The sequence below is a fragment of the Monodon monoceros genome, unplaced genomic scaffold (assembly GCF_005190385.1).
Source record: "Monodon monoceros isolate NGI ecotype Baffin Bay Population unplaced genomic scaffold, NGI_Narwhal_1 Super_Scaffold_12, whole genome shotgun sequence".
Classification (NCBI taxonomy): Eukaryota; Metazoa; Chordata; class Mammalia; order Artiodactyla; family Monodontidae; genus Monodon; species Monodon monoceros.
In genome coordinates this window covers 83159050-83186267 of record NW_021703768.1, presented here as the reverse complement: position 1 = coordinate 83186267, position 27218 = coordinate 83159050, and the positions used below count along the sequence as shown (strand labels likewise).

Genomic DNA, 27218 nt, shown 5'->3' with positions numbered 1-27218 from the left:
AAATATGTTTTAGAAATAATATCCTAATTACTAATTTACAGTAGGTTAATTTCTTCTAGTTTAAAGCATTTCTTGATATATAAATCCAATTATGCTTTCTTCACTATATCTACTGTTGTGATATTTGACATAAGTATGCTTTTATAAAGTTCATAGTGTTTTGAGTGAATTATAATAACAATCACTTAGTGAAAAGCTTAACTTGGTACTATATAGTAAATATTATACTAGTCATTCATTTTTCACTTCCTACTGAGTTTGCTGTCTTATGGGATTATTGTATTAAATGTTTACATATTTCTTTTTAAAAATTATGATCAGTCATGTTTATGGATGTATCTCTTAATGATTTATGCTTAGTATTACTAAAAGAAAAATGTAGGTGCATTTCTCCTAAATATAAATATATTTTTCTGTGAAACTGCAATTCAAAGAAGTATTAAAAAAATCTAGGGGCTTCCCTGGTGGCGCAGTGGTTGAGAGTCCGCCTGCCGATGCAGGGGACACGGGTTCGTGCCCCGATCCGGGAAGATCCCACATGCCGTGGAGCAGCTGGGCCCGTAAGCCATGGCCGCTGAGCCTGTGCATCCGGAGCCTGTGGTCTGCAACGGGTAAGGCCACAACAGTGAGAGGCCTGCGTACTGCGAAAAAAAAAAAAAAATCTAGTCAGCATTAAATTTTTTCTTAAGATATAATTTGTGTTTTTTTAAAGTATTTATTTATTTATTTTTGTTTGGTTGTGCCAGGTCTTGGTTGCTGCAGGGAAGCTCCTTAGTTGTGGCTTGCCAGCTCCTTAGTTGCATCACGTGGGCTGCTTAGTTGCAGCAGGCGGACTCCATAGCTGTGGCATGCGAACTCTTAGTTGACGCATGCATGTGGGATCTAGTTCCCTGACCAGGGATCAAACCCGGGCCCCCTGCACTGGGAGCAGAATCTTATCCACTGTGCCACCGAGGAAGTCCCTATAATTTGTGATTTTTAATTATACATTTTCTAGAGCATTTAAAGTGTAGAATACTAGGAGGATCACTTAGATTGCTTCATTGCTTTTCTGCATTTATTTCGTTAATATAAGATCTAGTGGTGTTAATAAATGTTTAATGTTGGGATTTTTTGTTTTTCAATGCCTCGGTTCTTGCTTTGTTCTCATTAGTAGCACCTACCATCCGTGCCTTTTTTTTTTTTACATCTTTATTGGAGTATAATTGCTTTACAATGGTGTGTTAGTTTCTGCTTGATAACAAAGTGAATCAGTTATACATATACATATGTTCCCGTATCTCTTCCCTCTTGCATCTCCCTCCCTCGCACCCTCTCTATCCCACCCATCTAGGTGATCACAAAGCACTGAGCTGATCTCCCTGTGCTATGTGGCTGCTTCCCACTAGCTATCTATTTTACGTTTGTTAGTGTATATATGTCCATTCCTCTCTCTTGCTTTGTCACAGCTTACCCTTCCCCCTCCCCATATGCTCAAGTCCATTCTCTAGTAGGTCTGTGTCTTTATTCCCGTCTTAGCCCTAGGTTCTTCATGACATTTTCTTTTTTATAGATTCCATATATTTGTGTTAGCATATGATATTTGTCTTTCTCTTTCTGACTTACTGCACTCTGTATGACAGACTCTAGGTCCATCCACCTCACTACAAATAACTCAATTTCGTTTCTTTTTATGGCTGAGTAATATTCCATTGTATATATGTGCCACATCTTCTTTATCCATTCATCTGATGATGGACACTTAGCTTGTTTCCATCTCTGGGCTATTGTAAATAGAGCTGAAATGAACATTTTGGTACATAACTCTTTTAGAATTATGGTTTTCTCAGGGTATATGTCCAGTAGTGGGATTGCTGGGTCATATGGTAGTTCTATTTGTAGTTTTTTAAGGAACCTCCATACTGTTCTCCGTAGTGGCTGTATCAATTCACATTCCCACCAGCAGTGCAAGAGTGTTCCCTTTTCTGGACACCCTCTCCAGCATTTATTGTTTCTAGACTTTTTGATGATAGCCATTCTGACCGGTGTGAGATGATATCTCATTGTAGTTTTGATTTGCATTTCTCTAATGATTAATGATGTTGAGCATTCTTTCATGTGTTTGTTGGCATTCTGTATATCTTCTTTGGAGAAATGTCTATTCAGGTCTTCTGCCCATTTTTGGTTTGGGTTGTTTGTTTTTTTGTTATAGAGCTGCATGAGCTGCTTGTAAATATTGGAGATTAATCCCTTGTCAGTTGCTTCATTTGCAAATATTTTCTCCCATTCTGAGCGTTCTCTTTTGGTCTTCTTTATGGTTTCCTTTGCTGTGCAAAAGCTTTGAAGTTTCATTAGGTCCCAATTGTTTATTTTTGTTTTTATTTCCATTTCTCTAGGAGGTGGGTCAAAAAGGATCTTGCTGTGATTTATGTCATAGAGTGTTCTGCCTATGTTTTCCTCTAAGAGTTTGACAGTTTCTGGCCTTACATTTAGGTCCTTAATCTATCTTGAGATTATTTGTGTGTATGGTGTTAGGGAGTGTTCTAATCTCATACTTTTACATGTACCTGTCCAGTTGTCCCAGCACCACTTATTGAAGAGGCTGTCCTTTCCCCACTGTACATACCTGCCCCCTTTATCAAAGATAAGGTGACCATATGTGCGTGGGTTTCTCTCTGGGCTTTCTGACCTGTTCCATTGATCTATCTTTCTGTTTTTGTGCCAGTACCATACTGTCTTGATTACTGTAGCTTTGTAGTATAGTCTGAAGTCAGGGAGCCTGATTCCTCCAGCTCCTTTTTTCATTCTCAAGATTGCTTTGGCTATTCGGGGTCTTTTGTGTTTCCATACAAATTGTGAAATTTTTTGTTCTAGTTCTGTGAAAAATGCCAGTGGTAGTCTGATAGGGATTGCATTGAATCTGTAGATTGCTTTGGGTAGTATAGTCATTTTCACAATGTTGATTCTTCCAATCCAAGAACATGGTATATCTCTCCATCTATTTGTATCATCTTTAATTTCTTTCATCAGTGTCTTATAATTTTCTGCATACAGGTCTTTTGTCTCCTTAGGTAGGTTTATTCCTAGATATTTTGTTCTTTTTGTTGCAGTGGTAAATAGGAGAGTTTTCTTGATTTCACGTTCAGAATTTTCATCATTAGTATATAGGAATGCCAGAGATTTCTGTGCATTAATTTTGTACCCTGCAACTTTACCAAATTCATTGATTAGCTCTAGTAGTTTTCTGGTAGCATCTTTAGGATTCTCTATGTATAGTATCATGTCATCTGCAAACAGTGACAGCTTTACTTCTTCTTTTCTGATTTGGATTCCTTTTATTTCCTTTTCTTCTCTGATTGCTGTGGCTAAAACTTCCAAAACTATGTTGACTAAGAGTGGTGAGAGTGGGCAACCTTGTCTTGTTCCTGATCTTAGAGGAAATGCTTTCAGTTTTTCACCATTGAGGATGATATTGGCTGTGGGTTTGTCATATATGGCCTTTATTATGTTGAGGCAAGTTCCCTCTATGCCTACTTTCTGGAGGGCTTTTATCATAAATGGGTGTTGAATTTTGTTGAAAGCTTTCTCTGCATCGATTGAGGTGATCATATGGTTTTTCTCCTTCAGTTTCTTAATATGGTGTATCACATTGATTGATTTGCATATACTGAAGAATTCTTGCATTCCTGGAATAAACCCCACTTGATCATGGTGTATGATCCTTTTAATGTGTTGTTGCATTCTGTTTGCTAGTATTTTGTCAAGGATTTTTGCATCTATGTTCATCAGTGATATTGACCTGTAGTTTTCTTTCTTTGTGACATCCTTGTCTGGTTATGGGATCATGGTGATGGTGGCCTCGTAGAATGAGTTTGGGAGTGTTCCTCCCTGTGCTATATTTTGGAAGAGTTTGCGAAGGATAGGTGTTAGCTCTTCTCTAAATGTTTGATAGAATTCGCCTGTGAAGCCATCTGGTGCTGGGCTTTTGTTTGTTGGAAGATTTTTAATCAGAGTTTCAATTTCAGTGCTTGTGATTGGTCTGTTCATATATTCTATTTCTTCCTGATTCAGTCTTGGCAGGTTGTGCATTTCTAAGAATTTGTCCATTTCTTCCAAGTTGTCCATTTTATTGGCATAGAGTTGCTTGTAGTAATCTCTCATGATCTTTTGAATTTCTGCAGTGTCAGTTGTTACTTCTCCTTTTTCATTCCTAATTCTATTGATGTGGGTCTTCTCCCTTTTTTTCTTGATGAGTCTGGCTAATAGTTTATCAATTTTGTTTAAGTTCTCAAAGAAACAGCTTTTAGTTTTGTTGATCTTTGCTATTGTGTCCTTCATTTCTTTTTCATTTATTTCTGATCTGATCTTTATGATTTATTTCCTTCTGCTAACTTTGGGGTTTTTTTGTTCTTCTTTCTCTAATTGATTTAGGTGCAAGGTTAGGTTGTTTATTTGAGATGTTTCCTGTTTCTTAAGGTAGGACTGTATTGCTATAAACTGCTGTCTTAGAACTGCTTTTGCTGCATCCCATAGGTTTTGGATCGTCGTGTCTCCATTGTCATTTGTTTCTAGGTCTTTTTTGATTTCCTCTTTGATTTCTTCAGTGATAACTTCGCTATTAAGTAGTGTATTGTTTAGCCTCCATGTGTTTGTATTTTTTACAGATCTTTTCCTGTAATTGATATCTAGTCTCATCGCATTGTGGTCGGAAAAGATACTTGATACAATTTCAATTTTCTTAAATTTACCAAAGCTTGATTTGTGACCCAAGATGTGATCTATCCTGTAGAATGTTCCATGAGCACTTTAGAAAAATGTGTATTCTGTTGTTTTTCGATGGCATGTCCTATAAATATCAATTAAATCCATCTTTTTAAATGTATCATTTAAAGCTTGTGTTACCTTATTTATTTTCAGTTTGGATGATCTGTCCATTGGTGAAAGTGGGGTGTTAAAGTCCCCTACTCTGAATGTGTTACTGTCGATTTCCCCTTTTATGGCTGTTAGTCTTTGCCTTATGTATTGAGGTGGTCCTATGTTGGGTGCATAAATATTTACAATTGTTATATCTTCTTCTTGGATCGATCCCTTGATCATTATGTAGTGTCCTTCTTTGTCTCTTCGAATAGTCTTTATTTTAAAGTCTATTTTGTCTGATATGAGAATTGCTACTCCAGCTTTCTTTTGGTTTCCATTTGCATGGAATATCTTTTTCCATCCCCTTACTTTCAGTCTGTATGTGTCTGTAGGCCTGAAGTGGGTCTCTTGTAGACAGCATATATATGGGTCTTGTTTTTGTAGCCATTCAGCCAGTCTGTGTCTTTTGCTGGGAGCAGTTAATCTATTTACATTTAAGGTAATTATCGATATGTATGTTCCTATTCCCATTTTCTTAATTGTTTTGGGTTTGTTATTGTAGGTCTCTTCCTTATCTTGTGTTTCTTACCTAGAGAAGTTCCTTTAGCATTTGTTGTAAAGCTGGTTTGGTGGTTGTAAACTCTCTCAGCTTTTGCTTGTCTGTAAAGGTTTTAATTTCTCCATCAAATCTGAATGAGATCTTTGCTGGGTAGAATAATCTTGGTTGTAGGTTTTTCTCCTTCATCACTTTAAATATGTCCTGCCAGTCCCTTCTGGGTTGCAAAGTTTCTGCTGAAAGACTAGCTGTTAACCTTATGGGGATTCCCGTGTGTGTTAGTTGTTGTTATTCCCTTGCTGCTTTTAATATGTTTTCTTTGTATTTAATTTTTGATAGTTTTATTAATATGTGTCTTGGCCTGTTTCTCCTTGGTTTTATCCTGTATGGGACTCTCTGTGCTTCCTGGACTTGATTAACTATTTCCTTTCCCATATTAGGGAAGTTTTCAACTATAATCTCTTCAAATATTTTCTCAGTCCCTTTCTTTTTCTCTTCTTCTTCTGGAACCCCTATAATTCAAATGTTGGTGCGTTTAATGTTGTCCCAGAGGTCTCTGAGACTGTCCTCAGTTCTGTTCATTCTTTCTTCTTTATTCTGCTCTGCAGTAGTTATTTCCACTATTTTATCTTCCAGGTCACTTATCCGTTCTTCTGCCTCAGTTATTCTGCTATTGATTGCATCTAGAGTATTTTTAATTTCATTTATTGTGTTTTTCATCATTGCTTGTTTCATCTTTAGTTCTTCTAGGTCCTTGTTAAATGTTTCTTGCATTTTCTCTATTCTATTTCCAACATTTTGGATCATCTTTACTATCATTATTCTGAATTCTTCTTCAGGTAGACTGCGTATTTCCTCTTCATTTTTTCGGTCTGCTGGGTTTTTATCTTGCTCCTTCATCTGCTGTGTGTTTTTTTGTCTTCTCATTTTGCTTATCTTACTGTTTTTGGGGTCTGCTTTTTGCAGCCTGCAGGTTCGTAGTTCCCGTTGTTTTTGGTGTCTGTCCCCAGTGGCTAAAGTTGGTTCAGTGGGTTGTGCAGGCTTCCTGGTGGAGGGGACTAGTGCCTGTGTTCTGGTGGATAAGGCTGGATCTTGTCTTTCTGGTGGGCAGGTCCACGTCTGGTGGTGTGTTTTGGGCTGTTGACTTGTTATGATTTTAGGCAGCCTCTCTGCTAATGGGTGGGGTTGTGTTCCTGTCTTGCTAGTTGTTTGGCATAGGGTGTCCAGCACTGTAGCTTGCTGGTCGTTGAGTGAAGCTGGGTGCTGGTGTTGAGATGGAGGTCTCTGGGAGATTTTCACCGTTTGCTCTTACCTGGAGCTGGGAGGTCTCTTGTGGACCAGTGTCCTGAAGTTGGCTCTCCCACCTCAGAGGCACAGCACTGACTCCTGGCTGCAGCACCAAGAGTCTTTCATCCACACAGCTCAGAATAAAATCGAGAAAAAGTAGAAAGAAAGAGGATAAAAGAAATTAAAATAAATTAAGATAAAATAAAATAAAATAATTAAAATAAAAAATAATTATTAAGAAAAAACAATTTTTTAATTAAAAAACACAAAAATGGACGGATAGAAACCTAGGACAAATGGTGAAACCAAAGTTATACAGACAAAATCTCAAACAGAAGCATACACATACACACTCACAAAAAGAGGAAAAGGGGAAAAAATAATGAACCTTGCTCTCAAAGTCCACCTCCTCAATTTGGGATGATTCGTTGTCTATTCATGTATTCCACAGATGCAGTGTACATCAAGTTGATTGTGGAGCTTTAATCCGCTGTTTCTGAGGCTGCTGAGAGAGATTTCCCTTTCTCTTCTTTGTTAGCACAGCTCCCGGGGCTCAGGTTTGGATTTGGCCCCGCCTCTGCGTGTAGGTCGCCGGAGGGCATCTGTTCTTCGCTCATACAGGACGGGGTTAAAGGAGCAGCTGACCCGGGGGCTCTGGCTCACTGAGGCCAGGGTGGGGGGGGGAGGGAGGGGCACCGAGTGCGGGTCGAGCCTGCGGAGGCAGAGGCCGGAGGGACGTTGCACCAGCCTGAGGCGCGCTGTGCGTTCTCGCTGGGAAGTTGTCCCTGGATCCCGGCACCCTGGCAGTGGCGGGCTGCACAGGCTACCCGGAAGGGAGGTGTAGATAGTGACCTGTGCTCGCACACAGGCTTCTTGGTGGCGGCAGTAGCAGCCTTGGCGTCTCATGCCCTTCTCTGGGGTCCGTGCTGCTAGCCGCAGCTCGCACCCGTCTTTGGAGCTCCTTTAAGCAGCGCTCTTAGTCCCCTCTCCTCGCGCACCAGGAAACAAAGAGGGAAGAAAAAATCTCTTGCCTCTTCGGCAGGTCCAGACTTTTCCCCGGACTCCCTCCTGGCCAGCCGTAGTGCACTAACCCCCTGCAGGCTGTGTTCACGCCGCCAACCCCAGTCCTCTCCTAATGTTGGGATTTAAAAAAAATTTTTTCTAGTGTTGCTTCCTTCTGTTTTGCTTGTCTTGCTTTGTTTTATTCTTTTAAAAAATTTTTTATTGGAGTATAGTTGATTTATAATGTTGTGTTAGGTTCTGCTGTACAGTTATACATATATATATATATATATATATATATCTCCACTCTTTTCCCATATAGGTCATTACACAGTATTGAGAAGGGTTCCTGGACTATACAGTAGGTCCTTATTAGTTATCCATTTTATGTATAATATTGTGTATATGAATGCTGAAATTTTAAATTATCTCGAAAATATCTGCGTTTGACCATCTTTCCATTCAGCCTTCCTCAAGATCCCTCCAATTTTAATATTCTATGAGCCTCATAGTGGTATACTGCTAAAGATTTCACAGCAGTCTGAAACTGGAAGGGAACTAATAAGGAATTAAAAGCAAACAGAAAAGAATATGATAAAATACTCAAATAGGCATATAAGTACATTTTCACCCTATAGGCATACCTACTTGGAAGGCAAAAATATAATCCTTAGAATGCTTTTCAGCATGGAATCAGAGCAAGGGGAGTTGGTGGGATAGTCTTGGAAGCTTCTGTCATTAAGCCACTTTACCTAGGTTCATCCAGTTCCTTATAGGGAAGACCTGCTGCACATCCCAGAAAATGAAACCCATAGGCAGGGACATCTGCTTCTGTGTACATTGGTGGAATTCTACTTTAAAATCTGGATACTATTCTTTCTCCCATTCTCCACAGTTTAAAAATATAGCAAATGAAATTTGCTAAAAGAATAGCAATTTATTAATTACTTCCTGAAACTTAAGATGGTATTTTGACTATGCTCATTAGATTTACGCTAGGTTGAACAAAGAATTTTTAAATGACAATTTTCCACAGAATTATCACAGACAAAATCCATGAAGTTGTTTTGTTTTCTTTGTTGTAAACCTGAACTTAAGGGAACAGGAAAGTAGTGTTGATAACTATTTCATGAAGACCAAGAAGTACTCAGCACGAAGCAAGAGCGCTTTTGCTAATATTTCAACAAAATTCTACTCTTCCTCACTGCAACAGTGGAGATTTCTCCTTAGACACTATGGATTTAGGTGCATAAAGATTATGCTACTTTGATTTTGATAGTTTGAATTTGTTCATTCAAAGCTGCAAAATAGTCTTAAACCATGAATGTATTTACATCTCAACAAAGCAAACTTTGCTGATTGGTTAAATTAATTCATGTTTCATAGATAAAATGGTGATCATATCTATTTACACATTTAAACACCACTGTAAGTTTATTTTCGTCGAAACTTTTTTCGATAGAAGGAGGATTACAGCCTAGGAGGATTACATACCAAGCCTAATTTGAATATCTGCCAAATCTGGGGAATTCAGAGCAGCATTAGTCTTCTAAATCTCATCAATATGAGATAAATAGGAGTTTTGATCTCTCAGAATTGCTATGCAATAATCCTAACCACAAAGACAGGCTGTAACAATTATAAGAGAGAAAATGCAAAGTCCAGGGAAGATACCTAACTGAGAGAACTAAGTTCAAATCCTTAATAAGGTTGGCTATTTATTAGCTATATGACATTGGAAGAGTTGCTAATCCTCTCTGGAATGTCGTTTCTTTAATATGTAAAATGAAGATGTTAATAGATACTGCTTTTGTAAGGATTAATAATGGGATATATAGCAGACATTTAAAAAATGTTAGCTCCTACTTCTGCTCTTTCCTTAGGTTCTAGGCCAGTCTAGACCTTTTTTGACTGTGAGGGAATAAAAAACAGAATGTATGTCTGTTCAAAATAAGATAAATGTTTTATATCTTAATCCTCAACTCAGTAAAATAGGTGTATATAAGTGAAACAAAATTTTCACAAAATAGTACTTGTGAAAATGTACTATGTCATGCACTGTGTATTTTTTTTCTTCTGAATTCTACTTTATTTCATTAAAAGGTAATAGTCTTTGGAAAACATTCCTCTAGGCCACTTTAAGTGAGCCTACTGTCTACAGTTATAAATAAAAACATCTTGTTTCAGGATGAGAGGTAAACTTTCCATCACCATACTCTCTTCTCTGGGTTTAAGGCTACACTTGGATATGACCATCATATGCTACCAAATCATTGCTATTTGAGAGGTATTAGCACTGAATCTAGAAGTAGCTTCTTGGCCAGGCAACCAGCCAGGTGTTAAATGCAGATAGGAAGACTAGAAAACTATCTCTAGAACTTGATAGCATGATTAATTAATATTTAGTGAAGTACTCTAACTTTCAATGAAAGGACCCTTATAAATGAATAATAGTACTAACGTGCTGAAAATATCATATACCAGTATAGTATCCAGTAATATCTGAGACCTCTATTAACTTTGCTAAAGGTAGTTCAGACATATTCTTTGAGAAGTTTTACAGCCAACAATTAGATTTGAGGAGGTAGGTTCCTTAACAATCTGCAGTCTTATGAAGCATAACAGCTTTGTGTATGTAGTCCTGATTACATAGCAAAAAGAAAATATTTGTGGTTTTTATTATGTTCCTTATTGGAATAAATAGTTCATTTAGGGAAAGATAAACGTTCCAAGACTGTAATATATAGTTTTCAAAATGTCTCTGTTTAAAATATATTACTTTGGGATGTATTAGTATATCTTTAGAAGGGGACAGAGAATGAGTCCTTTGAAAATCTAATCATACCATGAGCATGTCACTCCTTAGCTCCAAACCTTCCTATTTTAATCACAATAAAAGCTAAAGTCCTTATAATAGCCTACAGGGTCTGGCCCCAATCACTTCTCCCTCACCCCACCTGCACCCCTTTACCTGCCTTCAACTCCCACTGCTCTCCAACCATCTCATTCCACCGTAGTCACACTACTTCCCCAATATACCAGGCTCCCTCCCTTAACTTTCTTCAGTTCTTTGCTCAAATATCACCTTCTCAGCGAGGCCTTCCCTGACCACCCTCTTTAACATATTGCATCAAATTCTCCCCCTTCCCCTAACACACACGCACACTTTCCAGCCTGTCCTTGCTTTACTTTTCTCCATAGCATTTGTAGAGATGTACTACATATTTATTACTTATTTTCTGTCTCCCATTAGAATGAAAGCACCATAAGGGTAGGAGCGTTTGTCAGTTTTTGTGCACTATTGTACCCCAGAACTTAGAACAGTGTTCGGCACTCAGGAAATACATATGCTTTGATGAATGAATGAAAGGATGAATGAATGAATTTTAACTACAATTAGCATAATGGTTTCAGTTCTTCAAAGTGTTTTTCTTATTTATTCCACAGGTAGAAATTATTTACACGACTATCACTACTGTTAATCTTAAGATAGGCAATGTACAGCAGAAAGAATATTATATATACGGCTTTAAAGTTTCTGAGTTCCTATTCCTTCAGTTTGGGGGAAGTGAAAGCTAAAACAAGGGGTTCTGTCGTGATGCTAATGGCTGCGGTGTTGAAGGGCGGCTGGGGATTTCGTTTCTAGGGAGGGTTACAGGTGAAAGTCTTACCACGTGGTTCATGGAATCCAAAGTATTGTACCTGCGGCTGCTTGATTCTTGGAGTCCAGACCTAGCCTGGTTTGGTAAGCAGCAAGGGAAGAAAACCGCCAGATACTTTCTTGAACGATCTCCTGATGCAACTGTGTTTACAGCCTTCCCGGCAGCACCCAGGGGGAACCTTAGGGCCAGGAGACTCTCACAGCCTTTATTTGGCTCTCAGTCCCTGGGCTCTGGGAAGCAGCGAGGTGGGCTGAGGGCCCTCTCCCCTTCCCGTGGCGGCCGCGGGGCCGCACGCCCACGCGACAGGTGAGGCGCGGCGGAGTGCCAACTACACAACCGCGGGGCCAGACGCCCGCGTTCTGCGCCGCAGGCGGCCGCGAGTTGGCGGAGGAGTGTCCCGGCGGCGGCGAGAGCCCTTGCAGACTGACGCCCGGTAGGCGGGAACTCTTCCCGCACGGGGGCGCTGCCACCTGCCCGGAGGAGGAGCCAGAGCGGCACCTAGCTTTTTGCGGCTCCCGACGCACGGGAGTCGGGAGAACCCACCCTGATCATGAAGGGCTGCAAAGGCATCGAGAACCCGGCTTTCGTCGCCTCCAGTCCAGACAGCCCGCGCCGTTTGTGTCCATCGCCCTCTTCCGTCGAGGTCTCTGTCTTGTCCACCAATCCGCTGAGAGAGGGTTCGCAGCCGCAGGAGCCTCAGGAGCCCCAGAAGTCCCCGGAGCCACCTCTTTCTTCAGTAACTCCTCCTGGCTCCCAGGAGCGGTCCGGGCCAGAGTCACTGTCAGAGTATGAGGAGGGGCCCTGCGGGTGGGGCAACTTCCAACCCCAGTGTCTCCAGTGCTGCAACACGCCTCAGGGCTTTCTGTTTCACTACTGCCTTTTGGCCCTCACGCAAGGTAAGGTCCAGAGCCGGCTCGAGAGGGCGGTGGGCCTGCGCGGGGCGAGGGTGGCGCGGAGGGCCGGCGGGGAGGAGAGGGCAGATGCGCCGCGAGCCCGAGGGGTCGACGCGCCGAGCTAGGTGGCCCCAGGCTTGGGACTTGGAAGCGCTCGCACCGACGTCAACCAATGAGGTTCAGGCATCTACATTTTAGCTTCTCTTTTATGGAAACATTTAAAACTGGCCATGCAAGCTTTTTCTCTTTAGTGTTCTACCTCAGTCTAGAAGATTCGATTCCTACAAAGAACATGAGTGGAGCCTTCCTTCGGGAACCTTTTGCTGGGGGGTGGGGCGGGGGAGATCCACTGTACGTTACAAAAACATACATTTTGCTAAATCCCCTTATTAAAAGGATTTTTTTTTACGTTGTTTCTGGAAGAGAAGAATTAATAACTTTGCAGTTGAGGTAGGGTGGTTCTCGAAGGAGAAACTTGCTGAAAATATATGGTATCGGTTAGATCTAGGCATTCGTGTCTTGTGAGTATAGTTTGAGTGTATTGGATGCACACGTGGAGCCCAGTGAGTAAATCCGCAAAGGCTTCAGGCGTTGTTAACTGGTAAGGTTGTTTGTTCAAGGATCTCTTTTATATTCTCTTGGGAGTTACTGATAAAGTCCAGGTTTATACCCTCAGGAGTCTGCAATCTAAGCCTGATTTGGAGGAGTGAGTAGTAGGGCAGAGGGCCTATGACTCTCCTGAAAGAAAGCATACAGGGAATGAAAGAAATGGGAAGTTACACTAAGGCGACAAATTAAGGAGGGGGGCATTAAAGTGCAGCATCTTCAAGGACATGCTGATGGTTAGCTAGAATTTGATAGTATGTAGATATTTTTTGGTCACTTGAGTCATAGTTTAAAAATATTTTGTAAAGAGGCAATCAAGGACTGACTGAAAGAAATCTAATCCAAAAAAAAAATGGGGGGAGGAGGTGGGTTGAAATTGCTCTTTTTTAAGATTAACAGAAGACTATATCTAAATATATTCTTCCTGTTCTTATTCCTGCTCCACTGTCTTAAAGCAACTCAGTGACCGTTGCACAGGTTAGGTGCTGAGTAAATATTTGTTGATTGTGAGTCTGAAGCTCTTCTACTAGGGACAGTTTTGTGCTAAAGAGTTACTTCCTTTTCCACCTTTCTTGTCCCCACCAAAGTTGGCCTTCTCTCAACATCTTGATCTCAGTTGTCCAAAATCAGGACATCTGATTGTGAAGCATCTTAGTGTCAAGGGAATGCAAAGTTCAAAGAAATTGGGCACAAGTAAAAAATTCCTTGTCTTGTGGATTATCTTAAACGTATTCTGAAATTTCAATATTATTCCAGAATATATCATTTTACATTTAATATAAAATATTGTTTAAAATTATTATTGAATATAATTGAAATCCTTAGAGAAATGTGTCAAGTTTAGCCTGGAGCTACTCTACCTAGAAATCTCCAATTTCAGAAGCATAATCTGAGATGAAAGTGACCCAGTAAGTTCTTATTTGGGTTTGAGTCTGAATGACTGAAAACATTATTATTGTGTTTTTCAAACAAGATCCTTGGGAAGACCATTTCCATGATATAGTAATAGGTGATTAATTGGTAAAAAGACCCAAAACTTGTCAAGTGAGTTTACTTAACCCAGCACTTCTCAGAGATAAACAGGATTTCTCTTAGCACTTAATTTCCTAATGTACCTCATAGCTTCATGCATTTACAATAGACATAGTATGCAATGTTTCATGAAATTTCTTTTTTTTAAAAGCAAAGTTCTTGGAATTTGTGTAGCATAGAATTCACATTGGGATCATAGGCTTAAAGTGCTATATTTCCACAAGAGTTTGCAAATTTGCTTTCTTAGAAAATTTTTTACCATAAAAACAGTGAGTTCTAATGACTGACTTTTAATCAGTATGGCAAGGGTGTCGGAAAGTTGATTTTAGATGGGAAATTTTCAAATTCTCAGACAACCTTATCTCCTTATAAATGTGTCATTCCTAGGTACCTTAGAAATTTTTTCTTAAAACATGAAGAATTATAAATTGGCTTATAGATTTATTAAACTGGCATAAAAGTAAAAATCATGTTAGGACTTTTAAAGCTTATATAAATTTTCTTGAAATACATTCCTAGTTACAGTCTTGATAAAGCAAAATTTGAAGAGATTATAGAGGTCATGACTTGGATATACTCTTTCTATTAATTAATTAATGAAAACAATTCATGGCAGCCTCTTAAGTAAAAGGAGTAATCAGTTAAAAACTTTGTAATTTGATCAGATGCTTTTTATTTTCACTTTATAGTAATATTTAAACTTCTGTATATTTAATCTATATCCAAACAGGATATTTTCGTTGTCAGTCAAAACTGGATTTTCAGCTTTTCCTTGTTTATCTTGTACTCCTTCATCATGGTTATAATGAGCAGATGAAGTATAATGTTTTTTTATTTTTCTTTTTTCTGTTACTTTGCCTTTTATTTAGAATGCCAGTGGTGAAAATAAGACTTTCAGTTTGTTATTTTTGCTCCAGGAACTTTTAAATGATAACTTTAAAGAGTGCTAGAAGAAAATAGAGGTTTGAGAACTCAATTTCACCTTTCTTAAGACTAAGTCAAGGATCTCATGTTATAAATATGTTTAAAGATTGAGTAATTTGAGCAGTTTTAGTATTTGACCTCTCAATCACTTCTACATTTTGTACTCTTCCAAGCGAGGTCCATGGGACTATGCTACACCTGGAACTCTCTAGCAAACCAGCCTCATGAGACTTTACCGGTCTTTTTGTCATTTAAAGAAAAATGAAGTTAGTTATAATTCAGTATGTGATAAGCATCAATTTTATTTAACATCTGAAAATTCACAAGTGTATAATTTAAAAGCGAGCTGATTTGTAAAGGAAATATGTTTGGCTTGCTTAGCTTTGAAACTTTGAGATTTTTAAAATTGGTACATTTAAAAATATTAAAAGAAACAAACAATCAAATTTTAGTATGTCGTTAATAATCATAATCTATATGGTAAAGTTGTAATAATGCACTTAAATTTCCTCTTCTCTCTTTTAGGTATGGTGGTAAATGGCCTAGTAAATATTAGCATTTCCACTATTGAGAAGCGCTATGAATTGAAGAGTTCCCTGACAGGCTTGATATCATCAAGCTATGATATCGCATTCTGTTTGTTGTCTTTATTTGTATCATTCATTGGTGAAAGAGGACACAAACCAAGATGGCTTGCATTTGCATCCTTTATGATAGGATTGGGAGCACTTGTATATTCATTGCCAAAATTTTTTAGTGGAAAATACCAATTTGGGTCCCTTTTTGAAGGTAAGTTTCTGTTGTGTTTTGCTTATTTTAACAAGTAGTATGAAACTATGTTATACTGCCAACTCTATATTGCAGCTCACTTGTATGGGTAAATAGGGTAAGGGCTAGTCTCTTCCACTGCTTACTGCTTTGTTATGATGTGAATTGTGTTAGGAGATTCCTGAGACAGATTGCACATTATTCATCCCTTCAGTGGTTCTCCAAGTTTTTAATCCTCTAATACTCATTCCCCATATTATACACAATCTTCCTCAGAAAAGACATGACTTGTTTTGGTTTGCAGGTGGTGTGACTTCACTGGGGTTCTAAGATCTAGTTTTTCCCTTTATGGTTTTATTTGCTGTGCCTATAGCTCTGCACCCTGGACATGCTGACTCCTGATTTGGGAAAGAGAGGTAAAACTTGTAGGAGTGGGGCTTTTCCTGAGAACTGCAACTAGCTTTACTTTTGACTCTAGTTTAGAGACACAGAACTTCATGAGTTACCTAAAGTGTTGCTCTGGTCAGTACATTATTTAAAGGCTCAGAAAGGAAGTTTGATTATTTATATTTCTTCCCTTTTTTTTCTCCAAATAATCCTTTTTAATGGAAAAACAATTATGGTAGAGCCCAAGAAATGTGCTAATGAAAGTAGACCTTAACGTTTTTTGTCCTTCCTGAGACTTTTAATAGCAAGTATTGAAATAAAATCAGAGGGCTACAAAATCTGAAGTTTTGATAGGTTAGGTAAGTGAAGAAAAGGCTTATAGTAAGAAGAAAGGAGAACTGGGGCCTCCTGCACAATAGGCATTATTTTTAAAAAGTTAAGATTGTTATACTTGTATTAATTTTGAAAATTCATATTAAAGTGCTAACATTTCCCAAAATCTATTTCCCAATTATAGAATGACAACAAATGGGAAAATATTTTCAATAACAAAGTATATACCTTGCAGCGTTTTAGGGGTGCACTTATTTAGAAAGCAGACTTCATTTTGGAAATAAAAATAGAATATGCAAGCATATGGACCAAGAGAGGATGTTTTAAAAATGTGATGGAGTTTGGAATGAATTGGATAAGGTGAATGTGTTATCAGTAGAAAGAACAGTTACTAGATTCTAGTATATTAACTAAGATTCCACAGGATTTTATCAGGCCAACTTCACATACTTTCTCTGGGGGTAGATTTGGGAAAAACACATGTAGACTTTAGTATAATACCTTTGAAATCCTAATTTCAAAGAGGAAAGGAAAAAGCTAATTTTAGTCTGTCACACAAGAAATACGAAACTGATTCTATGATAGCAAAAATATTATTGTGTCTATAGTATTTAGGTGTTGATCTTTCTTTGTATTGAATCTAATCCCTCATTTTTCCAGTTGATCAGATGCCCTGTTTGTTCTTAAAGTATACAGACTTTGTTAAAAAAATCTTTGACTCTCTAAACTAAAACATAAACACCTAGTCCAGTGCAAAAGCCTGATTTGTCCTCAGCCGTCTTCTTAGCTTCTTCTCTTGCCATATATGTGTTGAGTTGCAGCCAGTCTGAATAATTTATATTTACTAAAGAGAAATGGCCACAAATTAAGGTGTGTTTGTGGCCAGAGATGAAGCCAAGAAGGTTGCTGAAGCCAGGTTATAAACTTTTAGTACATTATTGTATATTGTGCAAGTTTTCACCGAATTCATATTGATATTTTTCATTATTTTAATTGAGGTAGATTAGGTAGAGGAATTGGCTGATCTGTAAAAGTTTTACTCTAAGACTCATAATTTAAATAATAGTTTATCTGTGGCAAATAAAAGCAAAAACTCAGGTTGCCCTTACATTATTCTGCCATTCCTATGAGGAATATTTATTGATATGGACTGTACATGGTGCTGAAATAATAGCAGTGAAACTGTTTCATGCCCTCAGGATTTTATATATTAGTGGGAGGAAATACAAAATAAACAAACAAGATAACTGAAGATTGAGGTGAGTGTATAACAGAACAAGTAGTGTGAAGTAATAGTGTACAAAAGGGAAAATTTGTGGGCAAGGAAAGGCTATTGTGATTGAAGACTGGTTAATGAGGACCCAGCCAAGGAAGATGATATCCAGGCAGGAGAAAAAATGATCACGGGCTTTGGAGCAGGAAACAACTTGGCTGGTTTTAGGAATTGTCAGTTTTGGCCAGCATGATCAAAGCGAGGGAGAATGTGGCATGAGATGAATTTGAGAGTCAGGTAGACCCCAGTGTGAGGCATTTGGATTTTCCTTCAAGTGCAATGGGAATTCATGAGAGAGTTTTACACAGGGAGGTACATGATCTTATTTATGTTTTTAATTGATCATTTGGCTTCTATTGTTCTGAGGGACAAGAGTAGATGGGAGGAAATCACCCAGGAGATTTTTATTGTAGTTCAGGTGAGCAATAAGGGTGGTTGGGATGGGGTTGGTAGCAGTAGAGATCTAGAGGAGTGATTGATTTTCAGTGTATTTTATTTTTTATTTTTTAATGTTTATTTATTTACTGTTTTTCTTATTAGTCATCCATTTTATACACATCAGTGTATACATATCAATCCCAATGTCCCAATTCAGCACACCACCACACCACCACCGCCCTCGGTGGCCATACGTTTGTTCTCTATATCTGTGTCTCAATTTCTGCCCTGCAAACTGGTTCATCTGTACCATTTTCTAGCTTCCACATATATGCGTTAATGTACGATATTTGATTTTCTCCTTCTGACATACTTCACTCTGTACGACAGTCTCTAGATCCATCCACGTCTCTACAAATGACCCAATTTCGTTCCTTTTTATGGCTGAGTAATATTCCATTGTATATATGTACCACATCTTCTTTATCCATTCATCTGTCGATGGGCATTTAGGTTGCTTCCATGACCTGGCTATTGTAAATAGTGCTGTAATGAACATTGGAGTGCCTGTGTCTTTTTGAATTATGGTTTTCTCTAGGTATATGCCCAGTAGTGGGATTGCTGGGTCGTATGGTAGTTCTATTTGTAGTTCTTTAAGGAACCTCCATACTGTTCTCCATAGTGGCTGTCTCAATTTACATTCCCACCAACAGTGCAAGAGGGTTCCCTTTTCTCCACACCCTCTCCAGCACTTGTTGTTTGTAGATTTTCTGATGATGCCCATTCTAACTGGTGTGAGGTGACACCTCATTGTAGTTTTGATTTTCATTTCGCTAATAATTAGTGTTGTTGAGCAGCTTTTCATGTGCTTCTTGGTCGTCTATATGTCTTCTTTGGAGAAATGTCTATTTAGGTTTTCTGCCCATTCTTGGATTGGGTTGTTTGCTTTTTTAATATTGAACTGCATGAGCTGTTTATATATTTTGGAGATTAATCCTTTGTCCGATGATTCGTTTGCAAATATTTTCTCCCATTCTGAGGGTTGTCTTTTCGTCTTGTTTATGGTTTCCTTTACTGTGCAAAAGCTTTGAAGTTTCATTAGGTCCCATTTGTTTGTTTTTGTTTTTATTTCCATTACTCTAGGAGGTGGATCAAAAAATACCTTGCTGTGATTTATGTCAAAGAGTGTTCTTCCTATGTTTTCCTCTAAGAGTTTTATAGTGTCTGGTCTTACATTTAGGTCTCTAATCCATTTTAAGCTTATTTTTGTGTATGGTGTTAGGGAGTGTTCTAATCTCATACTTTTACATGTAGCTGTCCAGTTTTCCCAGCACCACTTATTGAAGAGGCTGTCCTTTCTCCACTGTACATTCCTGCCTCCTTTATCAAAGATAAGGTGACCATATGTGTGTGGGTTTACCTCTGGGCTTTCTGTCCTGTTCCATTGATCTATATTTCTGTTTTTGTGCCAGTACCATATTGTCTTCATTACTGTAGCTTTGTAGTATAGTCTGAAGTCAGGGAGTCTGATTCCTCCAGCTCCATTTTTTTCTCTCAAGACTGCTTTGGCTATTTGGCATCTTTTGTGTCTCCATACAAATTTTAAGATTGTTTGTTCTAGTTCTGTAAAAAATGCCATTGGTAATTTGATAGGGATTGCACTGAATCTGTAGATTGCTTTGGGTAGTATAGTCTTTTTCACAGTATTGATTCTTCCAATCCAAGAACATGGTATATCTCTCCATCTGTTGGTATCATCTTTAATTTCTTTCATCAGTGTCTTATAGTTTTCTGCATACAGGTCTTTTGTCTCCCTAGGTAGGTTTATTCCTAGGTATTTATTCTTTTTGTTGCAGTGGTAAATGGGAGTGTTTTCTTAATCTGTGTTGAATAATAGTGGTGAGAGTGGACATCCTTGTCTTGTTCCTGATCTTAGAGGAAATGCTTTCTCTTTTTCACCATTGAGAATGATGTTGGCTGTGGGTTTGTCATATATGGCCATTATTATGTTGAAGTAGGTTCCCTCTATGCCCACTTTCTGGAGAGTTTTTATCATAAATGGGTGTTGAATTTTTTCAAAAGCTTTTTCTGCATCTATTGAGATGATCGTATGGTTTTTATTCTTCAATTTGTTAATATGGTGTATCACATTGATTGATTTGCGTATATTGAAGAATCCTTGCGTCCCTGGGATAAATCCCACTTGATCATGGTGTATAATCCTTTTAATGTGTTGTTGTATTCTGTTTGCTAGTATTTTATTGAGGATTTTTGCGTCTATATTCATCAGTGATATTGGTCTGTAATTTTCTTTTTTTGTAGTATCTTTTTCTGGTTTTGGTATCAGGGTGATGGTGGCCTCATAGCATGAGTTTGTGAGTTTTCCTTCCCCTGCAAGTTTTTGGAAGAGTTTGAGAAAGATGGGTGTTAGCTCTTCTCTAAATGTTCGATAGAATTCGCCTGTGAAGCCATCTGGTCCTGGACTTTTGTTTGTTGGAAGATTTTTAATCACAGTTTCAATTTCATTACTTTTGATGGGTGTTTTCATATTTTCTATTTCTTCCTGGTTCAGTCTTGGAAGGTTATACCTTTCTAAGAATTTGTCCATTTCTTCCAGGTTGTCCATTTTATTGGCATAGAGTTGCTTGTAGTAGTCTCTTAGGATGCTCTGTATTTCTGCGGTGTCTGTTGTAACTTCTCCTTTTTCATTTCTAATTGTATTGATTTGGGTTCTCTCCCTCTTTTTCTTGATGAGTCTGGCTAATGGTTTATCAATTTTGTTTATCTTCTCAATGAACCAGCTTTTAGTTTTATTGATCTTTGCTATTGTTTTCTTTGTTTCTATTTCATTTATTTCTGCTCTGATCTTTATGATTTCTTTCCTTCTGTCCACTTTGGGTTTCAATGTATTTTAAAGGAAAAAGAGATGGGTCTTTCTAATGGATTGATTGTGAAGAAGGGGTGACTCCTTCATATTTGGTTTGACCAACTGGAGCCATTTACTCTAATGTGGAAGACTGGGTTAGAACAGAATTGGGAGTGGAAATCAAGAATTCAGGTTTGGACTTAAGTATGAACTGCATACTATATATCCAGTGTTGCGATATGTATTTTTGGACATGTATGTTTATGTAAATGTGCAAGTTGTTCTTTAGTCTTCATTCCTTGAAATGAAAATACTGGTTTGAAGGGCTTCCTCATTCTAATTTTTGATAGATAATGTCACACTGACTTTTAGGAAGGGATATACCAGTTACTCTCCCACAGTCAATATATGAAAATGCCTGGTTGCTATTTTGAAATTTTTACATTATTTTATATACTTGTCTGCTCACGTGAATTAACCCACTTTTGCAAATATGGGATTCTGTAACCAAAAATCTGAGTTATTTATCCAACTCTAAGGAGAATATAGAGGAAAACTGGAGATTTAAGTGAGAAAAGGAAAACAAATTAGTTGAAAGCTTTTTGTAAATAAATTAGAAGGAAGGAAATGTATAATCTTCTTAGGTAACATTACATAAATAACCTAAAGAGTATAACATTAAGAAATAATATTATTAATTGAAATCATACATGTAATTTAATTTGAAACTGACATTGAGAGAATTAACATATTCCCTTGTGTGCTTTTTTTTGTTGCTGTTGTTTTTTTGAACTTGAGGTAAACCACACTCAGGCTCAGTTTGGATGAAATAATCTCTGTAAGAGGATATTAAAGTAATGTAATATATTTTGTAAGTAGAAGAAAACAAAATATGAAATATGATAAGCTTGTATAATTTCCACAGGTGTGAGAATTACACAGAAGGAGGTTAAGAGTTAGCAAAAAGGTAGAAAAATGTGTTTGGAATCAGCTTGAATTTTCTACTCTATAAAAAATAAATTTAAGTAGGTTTGGGAAAGTATTTTCTTAAGGGAAGTTTTAATGGACACATAAGGTTTAGAGGTGATTATCTGTCTTTGAATGGAGATAACATTTATCAAAGAGAAGTTTTGCTTGTTATTGGACAAACACGAAAAAGGAAGAATTAAATTTAATGGAGAAAAATGCTTCTAAGGGCTAATTTTGGTATGTGTTAACCTGAAGATAGAATAATGTCATAAAACATTTTCAAGTAAATCATATTTGCCACTCACTTTTGATATATTTTAATAGACCATTAACATAACACATCATATTTTAATATAACTTTTAAATATTTTAAAAAATGTAATAAATAAATAAATCTTTACCACATAACATTTTGTTTTCATTCAAGCACTTTTTAATTTCCTTTGGATGAGTATTTAATGTTGGTAAACAAAATAATATTTTCTTCTCTTTGAAACTTTGTGACAGGGGCCATTAGTAAATAGCAATACTTAGGAATTGTAGAGAAGTAATTACTAAATCCAGTAAAGCTCTTTTTTTTTTTATTGACCAATAGTTGGATAAATTTTCCTAAGTTATATTATTTTCTTGTTTCTCTTTTCCATCCCTTTCTCTCAAAAGAATGTAACTCTCAACACTTCCCTTTTGCTTCATCACTAAATTTCTAATATTTTAGAAATGGTATTTCAGGGAGAATTCTGCGTTAAAGGACTATGGTTACACAGGCTGACTACCTAAAAATGTTGAACTAGGAAAATGATTAGAGTGGGACTCAAAGTCAGACTTAATTTTTAGTTACTGTTTTGTCTTTGTCTTGTATTCTTAAGGTTTTTTTGTTTGTTTTTTTAATATGGAATGCTTGCCTAGATTGGAGAAGACTTAGGGCCAAGAATCTTAGAGTTTTTCAACCACCAGTTCAATACAGGATGCCTTAGTTTTGCTTGGCATCTGGGAAATATGTGTCCAGTTTAGTGTTTACTTATTTTGTAAAGTCAATTGTGGGCATAGAGAAAAAGGTTTCTTTTCATCTCAGGATTATTGCTTTATATTTTGCTTTAAAACAGGAGTTTCACAACCATCATGAAATACTACATACCTTAATGTAGCCAGTTTTGTTGAAATTCAAATGACCTAACTTTTGAAATAGAGGAAACTCACTGAGAAAAATAAGTACGAAAGCATGTGTCAATGAGATGTTAGCACAAACTCTGTTCTGCCCACAGTTATAATTTGCAGATAGGTATAACTTTTAAAATGAGTGGCCTTGAACAAGAGAAAGTAACATCCCAGCATTTCTCAAAATATGATCTGCTGAGCAGAGTTTCTGAAGGTATTAAGATATACAATGGAATATTACTCAGCCATAGAAAGGAATGAACTTGGGTCATTTGTAGAGACGTGGGTGGACCTAGAGAGTGTCATACAGAGTGAAGTCAGAAAGAGAAAAGCAAATATCGTATGATAATGCATATGTGTGGAATCTAGAAAAAATTGTATAGATCATCTTATTTGCAAAGCAGAAATAGAGACATAGACATACAGAACAAATGTATGGATACCAAGGGGGAAAGGAGTGGGGAGGGAGGAATTGGGAGACTGGGATTGACACATATACATTATTGATGCTATGTATAAAGTAGACAAATGATGGGAACATACTGTATAGCACAGGAAACTCTACCTAATGCACTGTGGTGACCTAAATGGAAGGGAAGTACAAAAGGGAGGGGATATCTGTATGTGTATGGCTGATTCATTTTGTTGTGCAGTGGAGGCTAACACAACATTGTAAAGCAACTATACTCCAATATAAATTACTAATAAAAAGAGTATGTTAAACACGGGTTCCGTAGTTCAATGAGTTTGGGAAAAGGTGAAAGTTAAAGAGGTGTCTCTATTGCATCACTGTAAAAGTGAATGCATTGTGTGCCTCTTTAGTTAGGGAATATGAAATGTATAGTTCTGAACTTATTGACCAAGAACTCCATTGATATGCTTGTCCCTTTTACCCTGCTTCAACTACTCACTTTACATTTTCTCCTCCAGATTAGTATTTCAGTGAACAGGCTTTGGAAAAATCTGCTCTATGCTGTCTTATGTCTAAGTATGTGATTTTGAAGCCCTTGCTGAATTTAGAAACTTCCTTATGGCCAGCACCTAGAACAGCGTGTGATAGATAGTAGGTACCTGAGAAATGTTTGTTGAGTTGTCAAATATATAAATGAACGATTGGATCCCTTCAACGGAGGCATATTAGGAGTCTGATGAATTGTCCTTCTGTAGAAGGCAGTAAGAGTAGGTAATGGCAGATAAAGGCGATCTGGGATTCTCTGTTCACATTTTGCATAAACTTGGCTTTATGGAATAAACATATTCCATAAAGAATTTTCTTTTGGCCACTGACTTGGGAAGAATTGTAAGTTATCAGAGGCAAAAATTATTTGCCATAGATGATCTTTACGGGTAAGATTTTGGATCTGAAAAATTTGCAGTATGAAAAAGGAAGCTAAAATGAGAAGCATATTCAGAAATAGAAGCAAAATGCAGTGATATTCTATTTTTGGTTTTCATCTTAATTATTTGATAAAATATTGATTTCACTATGTATCTACTGTACTTCTAAAGTGGTGATAAAATGTCAGAGTTGTTTTTTCATAGACTGTTAGTAGTGATTACCCTTATCTGTCTTCATGTATGAAATAAAAAGAAATGCTCTGGTAGGACATTCAAGTGGACCATAGGCAAAGTTGTGTCTAACCAGGTATAATGTATGGGAGGTAATGATTAAGTAATGCTTTTTGCTCACATCAGAAAGGTTGGTAAAAATGTGGTTTGTGGTAAGAAAGAAATGAGGAAATTCTTTTTTCTTAGTCACTGTTCTTAAAAATGCACAAATAACCAACGTGTGTTTTAATGTAATTTTTCTCTTTTATTTTAATGCTGTTAGCACATTACATTGAGTGAAAGTATAGCAGGGATATTAAGATCAGACAAAACAGTTTAAATTTTTGCTCAAGCACTGTATGATAGAGCTTTGTGACCCTGGACAAGTTTCTTCAACTGTAAATCATGATGGGGATAGTAACTGCTACTTCATAGGAAATTATACACAAATAGTGATAAGGCGGTGCCTGGTGTAAGTGCTCATTAAATAGTAGCAATGAATAAAAATGATGTTCATGATAATTAAGTAACAGCTATATTAATGTAAAAAAACTGCCTTTCTTGGTTTGTTTACTTATTGTCAATGATAGTTACAAGATAATATGAACAACTAAAAATCTTTCAATATGATACATACTTTTTTTTAGGTGCCACTTGATATTGACATATCCCAAAAGTTTGGCTAAACACTTTCAAAGTAATATATTAGAAAAGGTTTTAATTAGCTATGTTTCCAAGCTTGTATTCTTTTTATGAGATAAGAAAATAAATTTATTTGCTGTAGCTCAGATTAATTGGAGCTACTCAATATGACATATTAAATATTGCCTTTTAGATAGCCAAGTTGACTCTTTCTAAATATTTTTAATTTTTTTTCCTAATTTTAAACATGATATGTCCCTTTGCAAGCCAATCAGAAGATAGAAAAATACAAACAAAAATGGAATAGAAGGGGAAAAAATGGAATATATGGAATAAAAAAGTAAGGAAGTAAAATTTGTTTATAACAGAGCCTAGATAACACTGTCAGTATTGTTCAGCCTTTTTAATATATACACACATTCATACATGTATTCACAAATAGTTATGCATAATTACACTTTTACATTACATAGTCATTAACACACACTCATGCACACACATTCTCACACCCTCTTACTAACCTTTATACATATTCATACATCTTTACATCACATTTTCACATATACATTCAAATGCACATTTTTAAAGAAACAAGATTTTGAACTTATGGATATCTACTTTTTTTTAACTTAGAATATATATTGGATATTGTAAATATTAAAAAAGACAAAACTGCAGAATATTTGTTTTTATTTTATTTCATTTTATAGATAATATGTTCAATCAACCCTCCTTTGTTGTGATTTTTATTAATACATTTTATTTTTCTGATTAGAAAAGTTCTACTGGTCATTGCAGACAATTTGGATAATACTAAGAAGTACAAAGAGAAAAAAACCCAATTCATTATTATTCTTTTCTCAAGGAGAACAACTTTGAGATTGTCTTAATATTTTTATTGTGCCTATTTCTTGTAGAGTTAGTATAATATTTTTCATAGTTTGCAGCATGTGAGCATTCTTATTCTTGCATAGCATTCCATTTTATATTTTAATGATTCTCATAAATATTTACATTTTAAAAGTTTTCCATTATAAGTCATCTCATGATAACATTTTTCTGTTTCAAGATTTTACTATATTTTGGGAGTTACACAGTATTTAACATTTTGGAGTTGGCTTTTTTCATTCAGAATAATTCTGTGAAGACTCATCAGGGTTGAATTTATCAGTTGCTCTTTCCTTTTTATTGCTAACTAGTAAGTATTCCATGGTATGGATTTATCATAGTTTGTTCAACCATTCACCTGCTAAAGGACATTTGGGTTGATCCCAGTTTTTTGGTTATTACAAATAAAGTTATGAACATTTGTGTACAGATTTTTGTGCAAACATACTTTTTAGTTCTCTGGGATGGATGCCTAGGAGTAAAACCAATGGGTCATATGATAGTTCTCTACTTAGTTTTTTGAGAAACTACTGTTTTCCAGAGTGTACCAATTTATATTCCCATCAGCAATGTATGAATGATCCAGTTTATCTGCACCCTTGTCAGCATTTGGTGCTGTCATTATTTTTTGTTTTAGCCATTTTGATAGGTTGTAGTAAAATCTTATGCTTTTAATCTGCATTTCCCTAATGGCTAATGATGTTGAGAATCTTTGCTTGTGCTCATTTGCCATCTGTTTGTCCTTCATGTAATATCTTTTCATGTTTTTTGCCCATGTTCTAACTATATTGTTTACCTTTTACTGTTGAGTTTTGAAAGTTACTTATGTATTCTAAGTACTAGATCTTTGTCAGATAGATGGTTTGAAGATATTTTCATCTCGTCTGTAGCTGGTCCTTTGCAACATCGTAACAGGGTTTTTCACAGAGCAAAAGATTTTAATTTGGGTGAGGTTCAGTTTATCACTTTTTTCCTTTTGTTGTCGAGTCTAAGAATTCTTTACCTAGTCCTAGATCCCAAAGAGTTTCTATTTCTTTTCTTCAAAAAGTTTATCGTTTTCCATTTAAATCTGTGATACATTTTGAGTTGATTTGACTCTCTTTATATTTCCAAATAACATTCTCTGTTTACTCCTTTTAAAAACAGAAATGTATAACTAATGTATTTGTCACAATAATCATTACCGGTTGGAAAGGGGAAAATACACAGGAGT

General features: G+C 36.7%; 2 protein-coding genes across 2 annotated transcripts in view; both read left to right on the top strand.

Moving 5' to 3' along the window:
• Positions 1–11653, top strand: part of SLCO6A1 (solute carrier organic anion transporter family member 6A1) — a 127410-nt gene extending 115757 nt beyond the window's left edge. Inside the window, exon 14 of the mRNA XM_029216806.1 lies at positions 11328–11653. Coding sequence (XP_029072639.1) covers positions 11328–11653 — 326 coding nt within the window. The remainder of the gene's footprint in view (positions 1–11327) is intronic.
• Positions 11654–11893: 240 nt separating this feature from the next.
• Positions 11894–27218, top strand: part of SLCO4C1 (solute carrier organic anion transporter family member 4C1) — a 62217-nt gene continuing 46892 nt past the window's right edge. The window contains exons 1-2 of the mRNA XM_029218262.1: positions 11894–12239; positions 15324–15587. Coding sequence (XP_029074095.1) covers positions 11894–12239; positions 15324–15587 — 610 coding nt within the window. The remainder of the gene's footprint in view (positions 12240–15323; positions 15588–27218) is intronic.